The sequence below is a fragment of the Thermobia domestica genome, chromosome 3 (assembly GCF_964235325.1).
Source record: "Thermobia domestica chromosome 3, izTheDome1.hap1.1, whole genome shotgun sequence".
Taxonomy (NCBI): domain Eukaryota; kingdom Metazoa; phylum Arthropoda; class Insecta; order Zygentoma; family Lepismatidae; genus Thermobia; species Thermobia domestica.
In genome coordinates, this window is record NC_137456.1 from 143,272,628 (window position 1) to 143,291,512 (window position 18,885).

An 18,885-nucleotide genomic window follows, 5' to 3' on the forward strand; every position below is an offset into this window, starting at 1 on the left:
AGTTTTCTGTTGCGGGTCCGCAACAGACTTTTCTGCACGTCTGAACCGAGACTAAGGGCAGATCCTCTATTTTATAAGATCCTTGGCTTATCCAGTGTGGTCAATTGAATGAGTTGCGAAAAATTCCAGTAGATGCCTCTGTTATACAAACACCTTCGATGTTAATTTCTGTATAAAGCTGACATCTAGTGCCAGTCTGTGCAATTTTGTAATACAAATGAGTCCATCCTACGCAAAACTTGTGTTCAGTGTAAATAATCTGTAGCCTACGCTTGAGTTAATAGGACTTGTGTAATCCTATTGTTCGTTTCGGTGCGGGAGATCCAACTCGATTCTCGATATGCCAAATTATTCATGCAAAACTTGTTTTCCAATGTGTGAAATACTGCTCAGAAGAACTATAGAAAGCAAAGCTAACCTTATCCTTATCATATTTTTAACTACACAAATCACCTAAGCGTTGAGAGTGTCGCCCGCAGACTTTCATAGAAGCAAAAGCTTTACAGCTGTGCCACATGGTGTCGCTATTGTCAGTAAATATATAGGGAATTGCAATGGACTTGTGTTGTAGGGTTGTAAATAACGTCAATGTTCGTCTCAATGAGGTGACACGCCAGAAAGATGCACATATTGAACATATCCTTCATGATCACTAATCATGCACATTCAAAGAATAAAACAATGTTCAGTTGTATCACATATTTTGTGTACTAAAAATTATATGAGGCAGTGGCGTAACAATGGCCTTGGGCGCCCTTAGGCAAAATCCCTAGTGGCAACCCCCTCACCCATCGAATAGGCCCCATCCATGACCATCTATAACTTATGCTTACGCGCAGAAACGGCCATAAACCGAAAATTATCAGTGGGAGGGTATTGACCGTTTTTCTTTTTATACCGTTGTGATACGTCTTTTAAAAATAAACAAGGTAGAGTGCCTTGTTTATCAAAATTATACTCATGTAAAATCAGGTTTTTCTTTCAGTGGTAGGTAAATAAACAGTAATGTATCAACCAGTATTACCAAAAGGATTTCAAATAAATATATATATAGTATGTTACAATTTTACATAATTATAAAATAAATAATAAACCTTGTGAAACCGCTTATAAGCATATTTTTCTATTTTCAGTTTTTCCTTTAAATCAATAAATTGTATACAAGATCAGAAGTGTTTCTTTCTCACTTTTGCTCCTGCAAATTCTTTTACCAGATCAGAGATATCTAATTCATGAACTCTTTTTCGCTCAATACTCATAGTGACCAACCCCAAAGATTCTTGGGTCATAGGTACTATTTCTGAGATATGTCTTGATTAATTTTGAGAATGTTTAAGAATAAGAATAAGAATAAGAATAATTTATTGTCGTTAAACAACATGATGATGTAATGGACAACGTCAAAATTTAAGTTCGCGTACATGCAATATTTACAAATTGAATTAATCAATACAATATTTTATATTTTACCTAGTACTACTTTTCTATTCTAATCCTGAAATTTCTTCCTGAAATTCTGAAATACTATATATACACACTTATCTAAGAGCCACTTTTTACAAAAACATTTAAAATTTTTAATCTCCATTTCTCTCATTCTAAGTGGCAATAGATTATACAATTTCATCCCTATATATTTATAACTATTTTGAGTTTTGCACAGCTGCACATGGGGAATATTTATTTCATTTTTGCGCCTTGTGTTGTGTGAGTGAATACTACTTCGAGTAACATAATTTGTACAATTTTCTTTGATATACATAAGGCACGATAATATGTACAAAGACGGGATAGTCATTATTCCAAAATCTTTGAAAAAATGTCTGCAAGATTCTCTCTCTGGAATTCCTGTTATCGTTCTTATCGCTCTTTTTTGCCACTTAAATACTGTTTGTGCCCCGGAAGAATTACCCCATAATAGTATGCCATACGACAGATGAGAGTGAAAGAAAGCATAATATGCAGTGATTAATAGACTTTTACTTACAGATATTTTTAATTTACGTAACATATATACTGCCCTCGATAATTTTTTACAAAGTTGCATAGTATGCACATTCCAGTTTAATTTCGTATCTAAGTATATCCCTAATAGATTAACTGAGGAGCATTCTTTTGTATCAGTTGTGGAGCTGCTGAGATGAAAGTATAACTTCTCTGTTTTATTATGATTCAAATGTAATTTGTTGTGGAACAGCCAAACAGTAGATTTATCTATTGCTTTATTATTTTTCGGGTGTATTGCGTTGATATTATTATCTTTCGTTATAAATGTAGTGTCATCGGCATACATAACAGTGGTTTCTGATAAATAGTCAGGTAAATCGTTAATATATACCAGAAATAGGAAAGGTCCAATGACACTTCCCTGTGGCACTCCTGTTAATATTTCAAGTACGTTTGACTGTTTATTTTGTACATACACAACTTGTTTTCTACTTTCTAGATAAGACCTGATCAATAACAGCTCAGTTCCTCTGATCCCATATTACTGTAATTTCTGAATCAATATTTCATGTGAAACAGTATCAAAAGCCTTACTTAAATCTAATAATGTTGCACAAGCGAATGAACTGTTTTCAAAGGCATCAATTATCTTAGATACAACTTTTTCAACAGTTTTAATTGAGGACATGCCTTTCCGAAACCCATATTGTGCACAGTTAATGAGATTGTTATTTTCAAAGTACAGAGTTAGTTGTTCTTTCATGCAATGTTCAATAATTTTTGATACAATTGGTACGAGAGATATTGGTCTATAGTTGCTGGGACAGTTTTTGTCCCCTTTTTTATATATGGGAATAGTAACCGCAATCTTAAGACAATCTGGGAACACTCCTTCTACTAGTATCCAATTAATTAAGTGTGTAAGGGGTTCCACTATTACGTCTATAATGTTTTTAATTGTACTATTAGTAAACCCATAATAGTCCTCGCTACCAGATGTCTTAAACTTACGAACCACTGACAAAATTGCTTCAGGTGTTACGTTTGTCCATTTAAATGTCAAGTTACTAGTTTGATATCTACATGAACTTATAATACTTTTAAAGTCTATAACACCGTTTTCTGCGGACTTAGAGATATTGCTTGTATTACTATTTACATACTTAGCACTACTTACAAAGAATTCATTAAAAGTGTCAGGGGATATTGATACTGAATCATTTTCTTTCCGTACCCCTATTTCCCTGATTATAATTGTCCACCCTGCTTTACATTTATTTGCATGGTTTACAATAAAATTGTCGTTTGCCTTAATTTTTGCCGCAGTTATTTCCTTTCTGTAGTGTCTTTTAGCTGTGATGTATTTTTCTTTTCCCACAGGACAGCCCGATTTAGCCATATTATACCAAGCAATGACAACCTTACGAAGCTCTGCTAGTTGCGGAGTGTACCAGTTACTAACATTTTGCTGTAATTTGTTTGTAGATAAGTTATAGCATTTAAATTTTCTTGGACAACATTCGTTTAGGCATCGTGTTAAATTATACATAAAAAATTCACACGCTTCTACTACATTTTTACATCTGAAGAATATTTGCTGCCAGTCAATTTCTTTTAATTTATGTCTTAAACTACAGATATTATCTAAACTAAGTACTCGAAAACTCTTTGTCACCACCCTAGTATTATTGTGTTTGACAAAGGGGTATAACACCCATAGGCCATCGTGATCTGACAATGCGCACTGTACTACACCACACGATAAATCATTTCTATATACATTTGTAATAATGTTATCTAAACAAGCTTCCTTTCTTGTTGGCTGATCATTTAGAAAATAAAAGTTATATGACCTAAGTATATCAGAAAAATAATTCTTGGTAGGAGTATCAACTAAAACATTGATATTTACATCCCCCAGATATAATATTTTATGTTTATCATGCTTACTTAGATAGTTAGTAAGGTCTTCCCAGCGTGCAAGAAAGACATTGACATCCGTATCTGGCGTTCGATAAATTGATACCACAATTGTTTTCGCGCTAGGAAATAAAATTGCAACTACTTCGAATTCCCCCTCATAGCAGAAATTATCTACGTTAATAACAATATAGTCAATGGTGAAGTCATCTCTTAAATAAATTGCTACTCCGCCATGTGTAATTTTACTTCTATAATATTATAGCTTGCTGCCATGATATAATTTTTAGGTACGTATAGAAGTATTTCTTCATTTCTAAGCCAGTGTTCATTAACACAAAGAATATGGCACGGAAATGAGTCAAGAAAAATTTCAATTTCAATTAATTTGTTTCTTATTGATTGTACGTTAATGTGGAACAGCAAGATATTTTCAAAGTCACAATTTATAGCACCTTTCATGTTTGAAAACAGACCAGAGTTACTTTGTGCTAAAATTATATCATTTATATTTCTAACATTAAGAAGTCTAGTTAAGTTAGATTGTTTAATTCGACCAACTTCATTATTATCTATTAGCTCAATTTCTTTTGCTGTACCATTATATGACTCTGCAAAAAAAAAAAAAAAAAAATATTGTTTTTCGTGCACCCTTGTGTAGGATTTTGTTGAGGTTTACCTTGCTCCCCACCCAACACAAGTACATACTGATCATGTGTAAAGAATGTTCCTCGAGGTACATTGGAATGTACATGATAGGTACGTGAATAGAGCAATCATGTGAAATACACATGTAAGGAATAAGGTTACTTCCGCCCAAAAGTACGTCCATGACACATACCAAGGAATGTATCTATTATGTGTATATCACGTACCGTGTATGTACTTGACACATTTACTTGGCATTGGCATGTGCCAGGAATGTACTAGGCATGTCAGTAATGTTCCGTAGGGCAGTGCTATGCAACTGGGGGTGCGAGTACTTAAATACTAAAACCTTAACGCTTCATTTTTACGTTCGAATTTAGAAGCTTGTACTTTTAAAAAAAGCCAAGCAACTAACTCTGAAAATATATGCCCTCCTCCGGCATCTGTGTGGCAATTTAACTATCTATTAAAATACTACAGTAACATTTACGAGCGACCGAGCTCTAACCTATAATCTTAGCATTCAAACCTTTGATTTACGGTTATTTGTGATTTCACGTTTATAACAAAGACAAATATTTTTAAAAGAGTGTAGTTTAAATAAATTACTGAAATAAATATTTTTCACAAAGTTTATCCTTTTAAATTATTGTTCAAAGGCCTTTGCCTTTAGTAAACCTTCTCCGAAATACATGCAAATGAATTGTGCTGCCATCTTTGGAGCTCTTTTAAAATACACATATATGTTTCTCGACAATGAGATCTCAGAAACTACAGGCTCTAGAAAGATGACGTTTTCACTGATTGATTGCAAATTTCATGTAGATTGTCCAGTTCTAATTGAATATTTAAAAAACATGGGCACTATTTCTTTAGTACATTTTTACGGGTACATTGGAAGTGTTGAACTTTCAAAAAAATAAAATAAAACATCACATCCTAATCATTACACATTCCAACACCACACTGTTGTATATAGCGGTTGTATATGTCTCCGGCATTTGTTTCATAGCCAAATAATAATGGAAAAGGAAGGATAACCATTTCTCCAGTCTAAGATGAACTTTTTTGGGGAGTGTTTTTCCCAATAAGCACCATATATAACTGACAATATATTAATTTTGTATGTAATGTATTTGCTTATTACATACTGCATGCAAGAAGAAAGAAAACACTGCAGAAAATTGCAAAATGACACACACAATATATTACAATGTGGCTAAACTCAGAAAGTGGCTATAGAAGTGAAAAGCATATGGCTAAAAAGCCACTATTGGCTCTTTGGAAATTATGTGACTAACGACGTTCTCAAAATGGCCAGATCTCGTCACAAAGTGGCTAAATTGGCAACCCTAGTCGCAATACGAAGCAACTTACGCACAACCATGCCATGGTACATGGGGTATGTGCCATTCACATTCCTCACATTCCAGTGAAGCATGTAAAAGTACCTTTCAAGTGTCAGAAATTCCTCGAAAGGCACGCACCTAGCGACACGTGCTATGCATATGAAATGTACATTTTTCAAGTACCAGGTACGTAAACGGTACATATGGAACTTAAATGGCACGTTCCTAGAATGTACCTGGTTGGGTGGGTCCGTGCTAGCTAGGCCTTGCACGTTCTGGTAATATACATTTATTACATTATAATCACTGTTACCTCTATTGGCTAAGTGATTGGAACTATTATTGGGACTTGCACTGTTTGCTCGGCAGTTGCCACTGTAACATGAAGAGTTACATATCAACAAAGCGCAGTCAGCCAGACTTGGAAATGCTGAGCTGAGGTCAGATTCGGTAGTAAAATGAAGAATCTCTTTGTGAATTGAAAGATTTGAAAGTCAGTCTTGAAAAGTGTCTCTAAAAGTCAACATTTCTCGTGGAAAGTCACTGGATAAATCGTCCGCATAGAGAAGCGCAAAGTCATGAGACTGCTTGGTGACCTCTTCTTCAGGAGCGGTTCGTAACATTGACGGGCATAAGAACGAAAATCTTACGGTGCCTTCTCACGTGGTCACCGAGTGACGTGACTTAGTTGCGTCACTGCTTGTGAAAAGAAATACAAACCAGGGATACCGGCAGGAGATACCGAGGCCTCTTGTCTTTTTCTGTTTTTTGCTCCCTTTTATTGCCCAAATTATGTATGGTGTTGGCAGGACACATAGAAATACACGGAACACGCAGAAACACATATAGCAATTCATGGTTTGACATTGCAGTGTTCATTCGGCGACTGTCCAGTTCATATGGTTCGTAGAATCATTTCCACCGTCTCAAGTTATTCCAGTTTGAGAAATGGCTGTTAATAGTAAGCAAGCACTTCTTATTTTGCTGCTCAAAAAGAAGAAACATAGAGGGAAAAAAAGAATGTATGTGCATTCTATTCTATCATACTTTATATCGTGATCTGTGTGCAGACAAAATGAAATTCTTCAACTACTTCCGTATGTCGAAACCTTCATTTGATGAACTTCTGGAGTTATTACGGAAAGATATGATAGGAATTGGCACAGTGATGAGAACAAGTATTACGCCAAAAGAGAAGGTAGCTATAACTTTAAGGCAAGAACGACTAACTCGGACGAGATACCATAATCGCTCCACATATCTATTGCAAAAACATAATATAAAAATTTGCCATTTGTCCAAGAGTTATCGTGAGAGTAACAGAGACGGACGTACTAACAGTACAATATTACAAGTCCCGCTACGTGATAATAATAGTAATAAATGTAGACCCGGAAATGATTCATTTAGCATTAGGGGTGGCTGAAAATCTTATGATTAATATAAATGACTAATACCCAAAAAAACAAAACATAAAAGATGACTAGGCAGTATTGGATTTACCACTAGGCCCGGGTAGGGGAAGCAGTTTGAACGAAAATTTAATAAGCAAGACGAAGAAAAGTGCAAAAGTATAATAATAATAATAATAATAATAATAATAATAATAATAATAATAATAATAATAATAATAATAATAATAATAATAATAATAATAATAATAATAGAAGTCAAATTAAACGCACTTAAAATAATTGATTTAGCAAGTCTATTGGCTTCAATCATTGGTCATCTAAGCTAAATGGAATTTTAACGTTAGGAAGAGACAAGTGAGTATGCTCTACGTCATTTGCCTCAACACCTTGTCACAATATCAATCTAGTTAAATTTCAATAATCCGATTATTTTAATTATTTTAATGAATTCTTAGTGTTTGAATATTCAAACTTTTATTGCCGAAAATTCAAATCGAATTTCTTTCATTATAGCACCAATGCATATTGTAAAATTCAAACTCATCATTCTCTGTAACTTTATTAAAAAAAATATATTAAAAAAAGCGTGAATTTGCAGCAATTCAAGTCTTTCTTCACAACATATGCAAAATGAAAATTCATTAAAATTTATAGAAAAGACGAAATAAAGGTATTCATAAAATAAGTGTTTTCATTATTATTTTCTATTGTGTTAAAAATTTCCCCCATCGGGGAGGAGTGGAAAACCCGCGATTAGTGCAGGACGGAAAGGTCTAGTATGCATATTTCCTCTAATCAGCTTTTTTTTTTTTTTTTCATACATACATACATACATTGGCATCAACATACACTGCAAACCTTGCGCGATGACGGTCACTGCAGTGTCTCCGTGCGAAGGCTACAATTTAAAGCAATGCTTTTCCTCGAGTGACGGACACAGAGTTGCTCGAGACAGTTGCGCGAGAGCGGTCGGTGACGGAAACTGCAGTTGCCTCGTACGAATACTACAATTTAAAGCAATGCTTTACAAGCAGTTGTGTCACCGAGTTGCGTCACTCAGTGACTGCGTATGAATAAGCAGTTATACAAATTTTCCCTTATTCCTTCGAAGCGTACCCTTATGTTTACTAGTACGGAGCGAGGATAGGCAATAGCACTTCGATCTCAAATTCTTTGACAGTGGCCGTAAATCGCGTATCTTGTGCCAATTCATCAAAGGATAATTTTGGCGCTGGCTTTCTTCTTTCTTCTAACTTATCTGAAACATCAAACTTGTGTGCACAAGCACTGGCTTCCTCGAATACTTAAGATATATTCTTTCTTAGATCATACACTGCTGTACAACATCTTATCAGTTCTCGTTGACACTCTGACAAACACATACCTACTAGGGCTCTACAGTTTTTTTTAGACAAAATTAATGCTTCTTAGAACTTTTTCCCACAATACAAGCATTGCCATGAAATCAAACCTTTCCATTTTTCGTTTATAGCGAGCTGCTTCTGTCCGTTCTTTTTCTGTTCCAATAAGGCACATGACATTGAGACATTTCATAACGTTAGCATATCTCTTTCTTGGTGCGAACACGACATTATGACTTGAATCCCAGCGTGTTCGGGAGAAATTTTTCAGTGTCGTTTCATTTTCCGTAGATGTATCTTTGGGAATACAGTCTTGTAAAACCTTCTAGCGTTTATCGCTGCTACCAAAGAAATTACATATATCTTGTAGGGTGGCAAAGAAATTAACAGCTTCTGTGGTAACTTTTCAGAATCCGATAACACGAGGTTCAGATTATGTGCTGCGCAGTGAACATATGACATTCTTGTCATGTTTTTGAATCCGAGTTTGCAAGCTCATTACTGCTCATTACTGCTCATCTAGCCTTGCCCTCTGCACTTCTTAATGTCGATCTCATTTTCTAATAGAACTTTTAGTATAAATTCTTCATAAATTCCTGTACAATATTCGTCTTTATCATAGAATCCAAGGAATCTTTCTACAATTTCGAACTGTAGATCACTAAGTTTAGAAGATAGCTGAACATAGCTTGCTTGGTCGATTTTTGGTCAGTATTCTCCTCATCCATTTAACATTACGTAATCTTAGTGCTTAGTGAGTATCAGGAGCGGACGAAGGCAAAATTTTCACCCGGCCAAAGTGTTTTCTCGGCGTCCCCCGCATAGTCCTAGCCTATATTTTACATTTTATTACAGTGATATTAGAAAATACGTACGAAAATTTATTTTGAGGTGCTCGTTTGCCCCCCCCCTGACGTTGGCTCCCGGGCAGTTGCCCGATTTGCCAAACCCTTAGTGCTTGTGCACGGCTCTGTGTAGACATAACACGTGGCAATTGTGCTGCGCCTCATAATATGGTAAAATTTTTTAAACTCCTTTTAATCCAGATCTTATAGTAATAGAATTGGTCATTATTGTTGAAAGCCTCGTGCGCAGGGAATTTTATTTAAATTTAGTAAGCTCAGAAATGTAATATAGGACTGGTATCGTACAGGAGGATTAACTTCTTAATCATACAGTACTGTAACTTCGATAAGTTACAGTAATGACAATAATTTGATACGCAAATGTAATAAACTGCGAGAGATGTGACAGGAATTTTTATTCTCGCCATGTTCGAAAAACAAGACCGCAAAAACTTGGGGCTCCATTTATATAATTTGCTTCTTTTCTGTTAAAAACCTGGGGCGCCCCCTAGTGTACCGAAATGCGCTGCGCCCGTAGGCAATGCCTACCCTGCCTACCCTATTGCTACGCCACTGATATGAAGAAATTTAAGTGCATGGCATTTCGTGCACCACTCTGCTAGTAATAATAATAATAATAATAATAATAATAATAATAATAATAATAATAATAATAATATTTTTATATAAGTGTCTTGTTATAGGCTATCATTGCTCCTGGCACCTTGTTGTGGCAAGAATTAGTAATAAATATTCTTATACTAGGTTTAAATACGTACACTCTTACATTTAAATGAAATAACCAGTTGGAATTAAACACTGGATAAGTACAGTAATCTGTAGTCAGGTATTTATACTACGTAGGCCTAAATATTTCACCACAGTAAGTCAAGAATTTAAGTATTAATAGAGAAATTCGTGTAAACTTACATTTTGATATGCAGATCCTATTGCATTAAAATATTGATATGTGAAACATTTCATAGTGATATCTGCACTTCACAACACCTACAACCTACAGAAAAAATATGTGGTAATCTTTATATATGAAAGAAAAAGTCCTGACTGACAGACTGATTTGATCAACTCTCAGGCCAAACTGCTTAAGCTAGAAACTTGAAATTTGGACAGGACATAGGATTTGCGATGAATGTTCCCAATAAGAAAGAAATTTTGAAAATTCGACTGGTAAGGCGGGAAAGAGTAGTGGCAATTTTTATCTTAAAATGTCCATATCTGAATCTCAGAATGTTAAAGACATGAAATTTGGTATATTGACTTCTCATTTAAAATAAATAGACATGTCTTTTAGCGTTTTTTGATATTTGATCTAGAAGGGAAGAGAAAGGATGAGAAGGAAAAAGGGGGTGGGAATTACAATTATTATGATAAGATGTCCATATCTCGGAATCTCTCAAGGTTAGAGACATGAAATTCGATATTTGGACTTCTCATTTAAGATAATTAGAAACATGTTTACCATTTTTTGATATTTGCTCTAGAAGCGAAGGAAAAAAGGGATGGAGTTACAATTGTGATTTGATAGTCACATCTCGAAATTCATTAAGGTTAGAATAATGAAATTTTGCATTTAGACTCCTCTTTTAAGGTAACTAAAGGCGTATTTCAGTGTTTTTTTTTTTTTTTTTTTTTGTTTAATATTTACGCTGCAAATGAAGAGAAATGGCGGGGAGAAAAAAGGGTGGGACTGTAATTGTTGAAATAACATGGCCATATTGTGAAATCCCTTAAGAGTAGAGACAAGTTATAATTAAAGATATACTTAATCGTTTTTTGATGTTTCCCTTAGAAGAGAAGAAAGAAGGCGGAAAGTAAAACGGTGAGGTTAAAATTGTTATAATAAAATGGCCACGTTTCGAGATCCCTTAAGATTAGAGATATGTTAGGGATATGACTTCTCGAAAATAGTTAATATAATACCAATCTATATATTTTACATTTCTTAATTCTTCATATAGTAGGGAATTTTCTCTTATAATTTACTTCTAGTTAAATTTCCAGGATTTTTTCCTATTGTCCGCCATTTTAGGCGTAACGAGGATTAGGCCAAACGAGGATCCTTTTTTCGCCTAAAATAGAGGACACAAATCTTATCATTTATCTGTCATAGAAGTGTCAGATAATTGGTTAGGCGAAACGAGGATTAGGCCAAACGTGGCGACATGATATTAAAGGAATTTAAAATAATTCTACCTTTAAAAGTTAAGTATAAAGAAGCTCTTCTTTTACTGGAATCTACGAGCAACAGTCAGAGTGCTTAGCCGCTCAATATTTTATTAGTGTTTAACGGGAAATATTTTCCAAAGATGACACCCACACGAGTGTACCAATTGATATATCTTACTCAACTAAACAAAATGATATGGTGAGTGTAAAAGCTCGTAGATAGTTTTTGACAAAACGGAGCAAAAATAGTTTAGTTTTAAATCTAAAAATTGATATTGAGATGAAAATGATACTGAAACATACCCTCATCATGCTCTTCATTATGATATAAGCAAGGGTATGGTTAATGAGGTATAACCTATCAGTAGGGTCTACATAGTATGAGGTATAGCCTAAAATTATCAGTACATGGTATGGTTAATGAGGTGTAGCCTAAAATTATCAGTACATAGTATGGCTAATGGAGTACAGTCTAAAATTATCAGTAGGATTTACATGGTATGGTTAATGAGGTATAGCCTAAAATTATAACTACATTGTACGGTTAATAAGGTAGGGGGTCTATAGCCTAAACTTATAAGTACATGGTATGCTTAATGAAATATAGCCTAAAATTATCGTTACATGGTATGGTTAATGGGGTATAACCTAAAATTATCAGTACGTGGTATGGTTAATGAGATTTATAGCCTGAAATTATCAGTATATGGTATGAATAATGAGGTATAGCCTAAAATTGTCAGTACACGGTGTGGTTAATAAGGTATAGCCTATATAATTAACTCTAAAATTTAATTTCTGGTTAATTAACATATTGTTCAAATATAAGACATATATCAGTCGATAGATTACATCGAAATGAAAAAAAAAATAACAAGCTTAAGAATAAACTTGAATGAGTAGTTTTCGGGAAAATAGAAGAAGCTAACTTTTGTGGTGGTGAAAAGTATTTGGTTCATTGCCAATAAGAATTGAAAGTTTTTATTTTGTTGGAAGAATTTTTTTATTTTTATCAGTGGCGTATTTACGATTTTGTTTCGGGAGGGGCTTTGCTAACTTTCGGGGGGGGGGGCTTTGTCTGGAAATGTGAAAATTCTGCAAGATATTTCATTTAATTTACTATACTAAGTAAGATTTCGGGGGGGGCTTAAGCCCGGAAGCCACCCCCCTAAATACGCCACTGATTTTTATTATATATTATGTAGACCGAAATATACTGTTAACTAAGAGATTCCCTTGACACACCTTCTCTTTGCACATATACTACTTGTAAAGTTAACTGTTTTCGTGTCATAATTCATTTCAACGTTTTCTATTAGATATAATAATTTCATTTTAGAAAAAGTATTACGTAGTAATGTTTATCCAGCATTACTTCAATCACACTTTGTCTATAATATAATAATCAAATATATTGCATCATACCTTCATGTTGTACTATATATATGTTACGTTTTAATGTATTTGTAGACCTGCTGCTAGTACTATGAAGAGGAACCCTTACCATAATTTCCTGCCTTGCGGACAGCGTCAGCATTGGAGGCCTGAAATACCAGATGAACCAATCGACCCACAACAAGATGAAGAAGGGATATTACTCAATAGGAAGGCCGATGAAATTGTTCATAGAGTAAGTACTCTTAACGAAAATATTATTTCTAAATCAGACATTTTCCAGCTCGATACGCTGTGACGGTGATGACCAAATGGTGGCCTGTGATCATGTTTCATCCGGACCATGAAAAGCATTTCTTAAGTTGAGTCTCTTCGGCTTAAGCAATCTACTGAGCCCTGAACAAATCTTAATTTAAAAATATTTGTGAATAAATAGAGTTATCAGAACTCTTCAAACATTCGCTAAACAATAAAGATACCATACCATCTTTATTGGTAGAACTAGAAAACTTTCGGAGGCTGCGAAAGGATAAATTGTGTGCAAGGCAAGGGACGGAAATATGTCGTCTTCCCAAATTGTTGTTGCTTGCAAGTTACCTGTCACATCCAGAAAAATGCGTCAAATTTTGAATCAAGATCCACATCTTATATTCAAGAAACGGAAGGGTAAACCACCCCTTATTGCGACGCATAAGCAGGCGCGACTTCAGTTAACGGAAACACATATGTCGTGGACATCCGAATGGAATCACATTGTGTTTAATGATGAGAAATGCAATTTAAATTGTTCGGATGGTTTTCAATACTATTGGCATGACCTTAGGAAAGAGAAGCAAGTGCCAATGAGTAGAAATTTTGGTGGAGGAAGTGTTATGATTTGGGCAGCGTTTTGTGTTAAAGATACATCCAACATTGCATTGCTCAACATCAAAATGAATTCATCTGCGTACATAGAAATGTTAGAAATAGAATTGCTGTGGATGTATGAAAAGTTGGACGATCAGAACCTAATTTTCCAGCAGGACAACGCTGCTATCCACAGGGCATCAGCAACCCGACTGTCTTTTGAAGATAAGGGCATAAAGGTTATGGAGTGGCCAGCGAGAAGCCCGGATCTTAACCCGATAGAAAACCTATTGGTCATCCTTGCGCGCAATGTTTATCGCAGTGGGCGGTAATTCGGGACGATTTCTGAGTTGAAAAACGCAATACAAGAAGAGTGGTCAGCGATTCCACTGCAACAACTAACATATCTCATAAAAACAATGCCGAAGCGTATATTCCAGCTCATTCAGAAGAAAGGAGGGTCAATCAAGTACTGAACATCTATTTTCCATTCTGTACCGTACACTGTACTTTTATTTTTTTGGCAAAGACAATGGGCGCCTTTATACTAATTTCCACCCGAAAATGGTCTAATTTATATTTTTATGTACACTACGCGTGCCAGTGACGTATTAGCAAACGATATGCCTTTGATTTTGTACAGTCTACAATGTTACTTTATCCATCCTCGGCATTCTTGACTTCAATTTTCAAATGTCCCTCTGCCTTTATACCAATTTCCGACACTGTATTCGTACCTGTTCCATAGTATTGTAAATTACACAATTAATAAGCCAAAAATTAAAAAATAAAAAGACTGAAAAATCGCTGCCTTAACCCTTTAATGGGCAAGCATTGATAGCATTACCATTAAAATATTTAGTTTGCTTTTATGGTTAAACCACGTCTTCCTGATCATAATTCGTAATTTTTAAAGTATTTTTGTACTTTGGTTTCAAAAGATAGGGTGTTTATTTCAAAGCAACATTGCCATAAAATAGGTCTTATATGTGGCTACTGAGCAGCATTGTCCTATTATGGTAAAATATAAGAATACTCTCAGTAATTACCAACAGTTTTGTCGAAATATGTTCCTAAGGAGCAAGAAACCACAAATAAAAAAATTTAAAAAAAGAACTTTCGCGGAACGTAGGAGATAAAGCTTCTATAATACTAAACTTGACTATCATCTGTTTTACGAAAATTAGAAGTATATAAAGAAGCAACCCGCAAATCATGTATATCAATACTGTATGAAAGCAATAATGCCAATGAAATGATCACTGAACTTATATAGTATCTTGGGTAAAGATGCCCCACTGAGTGAAGACGCCTCTTCTCGAATTGCTACAGGCTTGCGACTCGTGGTCACAGGACTTGCCATGTGCGTGAAAGGGTACACAGTCATAAGTAAATATATGTGGAAGTTGCGTCGGAGGAAGAAGCTGCTCTTGTTCAGGCTTGTTCACAAAGCTAAGTTACACTTATTTCAGCGTCTATAATTTTAGAGAGTGAACCGTAGTAATGCTCTTGACGGTAATTAAATAGAAGTACATGAATAAAACATAATTGCTTAAGAACTTCAGTCTTTTACAAACGCTAGTGTGGGTTGTTGTGTTTCTGTGTCCATGAGTATGTCACGTGATCGACTGGGTCGTCTTTGCTTCAAAATTGGGAAAGTTGCCCCCGTGAAATCGAAGCAAAGATGCCCCACTTTATAACATTAAAAGTTTAAGATTTCTGTTCGGGAAAACCAGTTTATGACATGTTGCAAGGATTTGTACGTTCGTTCTGTTTTAAACAATATTTGGTTTGAATATGAAACACTAATTGTTCTGTAATAACCTGTAATTAATTGTTCACTCAGAAGCAAAGGGGAAATTTCCGTTTGGAGCAAGGGCTTGGTCTCCTGGCCAAGTTGCTGCTTTCAATGATGTAATATTCTATTTATAAACTTTTTTTCATCCCTTGTGATCAATATTGGACAGAATGAACTTCAAATAATGTGTATGACACTAGTTGCCTAGAAAGTTGAATCAAAAGAATGTGCATGGGTTGTGTTTTAGGCCATTTGTGCGAGCTGAATATGTGTGAGGGTTGTTCAAAATACTAAAAAATATCCTTGAGGGAGGGGTCCTGCGATTCACTTGATTTGTCACAACTTTCTTTATCTAGTTGAATTATTTTAAAAAGATAAATAAATCTCTGGGTAAATCAAATACCCCTTCATTGCAAAATGAAGAGCATTTCCACTAATTCATCAGATGTCATCATAGATGTACCAGTGTTGTAGATAGCAAGTTTTTATAAGGGGGAGGTATTACTTTTTCAGAGAGCAGGTTTATATGTATTAAAAGAAAGCCGTCCTTTCCTCTGGTCTAGTGGTTAGTACGTGTCCCTTTGTGCACAACGTTTCGGATTCGATTTCCGGTGTGAACGCATTGGAAAAATTGAACGATTACGGTAGTTTGGATTTAAACTGTAGGTTCACTGCATGTCACTGCATTAATTGTGACAAGAATCCAAGTTTGAAAAAACGAACAAATTATAATATGTAAGGTTCACAATTCTTTTTTCTCTTTTATTTTTATCCATTGTTTGCAAACGGATTTAGAAAATATACATGAAAAATACTTGTCATTTTGTTGAAAATTTTCTTTATAATTAGATAGATAGTCAGTAGGAATTAAAGTTAGTAATATTAGTGGTACAAAAGCGTAGTTGCCTGTTTCTATGATGTTGATGAACACATTTTGAAAAATTGTGAAACTGGGTCATCTTTCCACCACATGCATGCCGAAGATGCCCCACTTGAAGGGTTTTATAAATGGTTTATTTTAAGTTTTTTAATTTACTGAAATAAAATTGTCTTTTGAGGTATTACAAACAAGACATCAGCCTTCTAATTGATCATAAATTCAACAACCTCACCTCAATTGCAGGAGTGGAAAATGGATAATAATGAAAAAGTGGGGCATCTTTACGCAAGTTACTCTAATTCGTGCGGATGACGCAATAGAATGCGATGTTGCTTGAGAGCAACACTGCCCAATAAAGGGTTAAAACTTCCTGATGTGTGCCTCTTCCAAGAGAAGCAACACCTGTTTTGATGTGCATGTATATGTATATTTATCTTTTTAACGAATTCTTACGAAAATAATTATATCAATGTTGTTTACATGTTGGTATATGTTTAATTTCAGATTACGCGTGAGTTTTGTGAGTGGATGAAAACTTTAGGCGGAAAAGAAGTGGCTTTGGATGAGGAGACAGTGGCAAGTATTTTCCAAGTTGGGCAAGATCTTCCGTGTGCGCGTGCAGTAGCTGTCAAAGTGAAGGAACTAGTAGTATTACCAGATAAATTAGCTCAACTGGCAGGAGTTCCAGAAAGATCAGCTGTCGCCTCCATACATCGAGAGTTAGAGGAAGACAGTAAAGATGTAGAATTAAAAGTGAACAATGTCGCTTTCCAGAAAATGTTGCCAAGAGAATTGAGGGTGAAGAAGCCGGACCCAGAACTTCTTCGTCGTTGGGAAGTAAGAGACAAGCGATATGACATTGTGTCTATGGCTGAAGTTTGGAAAGATATACTCGATTTATACGCTACGAAATCGTATTGTAATTATCTGAAAGAAAATCCTAGTTTGAGAAAACCTCTGTTTCTAGTTGACCAAGGTATGTTTGAAGACCGTCCAGCGGTTAGTAAGACACTAATATCAGAAGATGAAACAATGGTGTCTGTGGAAACCAAATCAGAAAAACGAAAGTCTACGATCCGTTCAAAGCGGAAATTCACACTTAACATTCCTCGTTATTCTGCAGGTAGAACATGGCCAGATTCACCACGAAAACTGTCAGATACCTATATCTCTCACGGTCGAAGAGATTTTGACGAGATATTTTTATCGAAAAGATCATCTGCTATCATAGATCCTGCAGAAGAATTTCGGCGAAAGCTGGAAGTGATGCGGCGTAAAAAGCAAACGAAAGCAAGCAAACAAATACAAGTCATTTCTGCGGTATAACATGCTATGTTTCTAGTTAACAAAGAAGTTTTCCTCCTAAATTACAACTGGCTTTACGGAATGATTTCGTTTCAAAGTCTTCTAGTTTCCCAGAAATTTAGCAACATTTATGAAACCAAGAACTGAAATAAGGTAAACTTGTAGATAGTTGAGTACGAACGAATTTGTAGGAGAGTCGATTACGTGTGTGTGAAAGACAGTGATGATATTGATTGTAAAACTAGTTTACTTTTCTACGCTATCTTGTTTTCCATAGGAATAAGTGTAACACAAAGTTTAAATTCTTTTTAATAGATAGATTAATACGTACCAAGGATCAAGAGCAGTGTAAAATATAAGATATTACTTAGTCAGTAAATAATAGTCTAGTTAGAGATGCATCCTAACTAAGGCTGCATATATTTCAATCATGCTCGACCCTAGCCATAGGAACTAAATACACGGTTCTGATTGGTTGGAGTTTACCGTTTCTCGCCACATAGCATACATATAGCAAAAAAGCAAATGCCACGTGCTGTAAGCCTCGTAGCTGAGCGTGCTAGGGATCAAGCTAGTAATGAAAATTGCTTTTGGCGTGGGTTCAAACCCGCCCAAGGTAAGTTTTTTAAAATTATTTTTTTATAAAAATTCTTAACACTTTTTTTTCATTAAAATCGATTAAAATAATACTTTCGCTTGTACGTAATATATAATGCATGAATTTCGCACACACAACTTTATTCATAAAAAAAAAAAGATTTACTTACGTTACAAAACATAGCTGAGTGAGCGAAGGAGATTAGAAGCCCCGCAGGGCTCATTTTGTTCCACCTTGACCCTGATGATAATACGACACACTCGGCTGGTGCAACTTCGATCTAAATCTAACCTCACCTGCTTCCTTGTGACCATCTTAAAACAATTGGCTAGGCTAGAGCGCGAAAAAATATGCGTTAAGGCCATTTTATGATAGGCTTCTAAGAGGAGGT

General features: G+C 35.2%; 1 protein-coding gene across 2 annotated transcripts in view; it reads left to right on the plus strand.

The window, feature by feature from the left end:
* LOC145680780 (uncharacterized) overlaps positions 1 to 18,226 on the plus strand; it is a 57,793-nt gene extending 39,567 nt beyond the window's left edge. For both annotated transcript variants that reach the window (XM_081751781.1, XM_081751782.1), the window contains exons 5-6: positions 13,143 to 13,302; positions 17,096 to 18,226. In XM_081751781.1, coding sequence (XP_081607907.1) covers positions 13,143 to 13,302; positions 17,096 to 17,917 — 982 coding nt within the window. In that variant the 3' untranslated portion in view covers positions 17,918 to 18,226. The remainder of the gene's footprint in view (positions 1 to 13,142; positions 13,303 to 17,095) is intronic.
* The last annotated feature ends 659 nt before the right edge of the window (positions 18,227 to 18,885 follow it).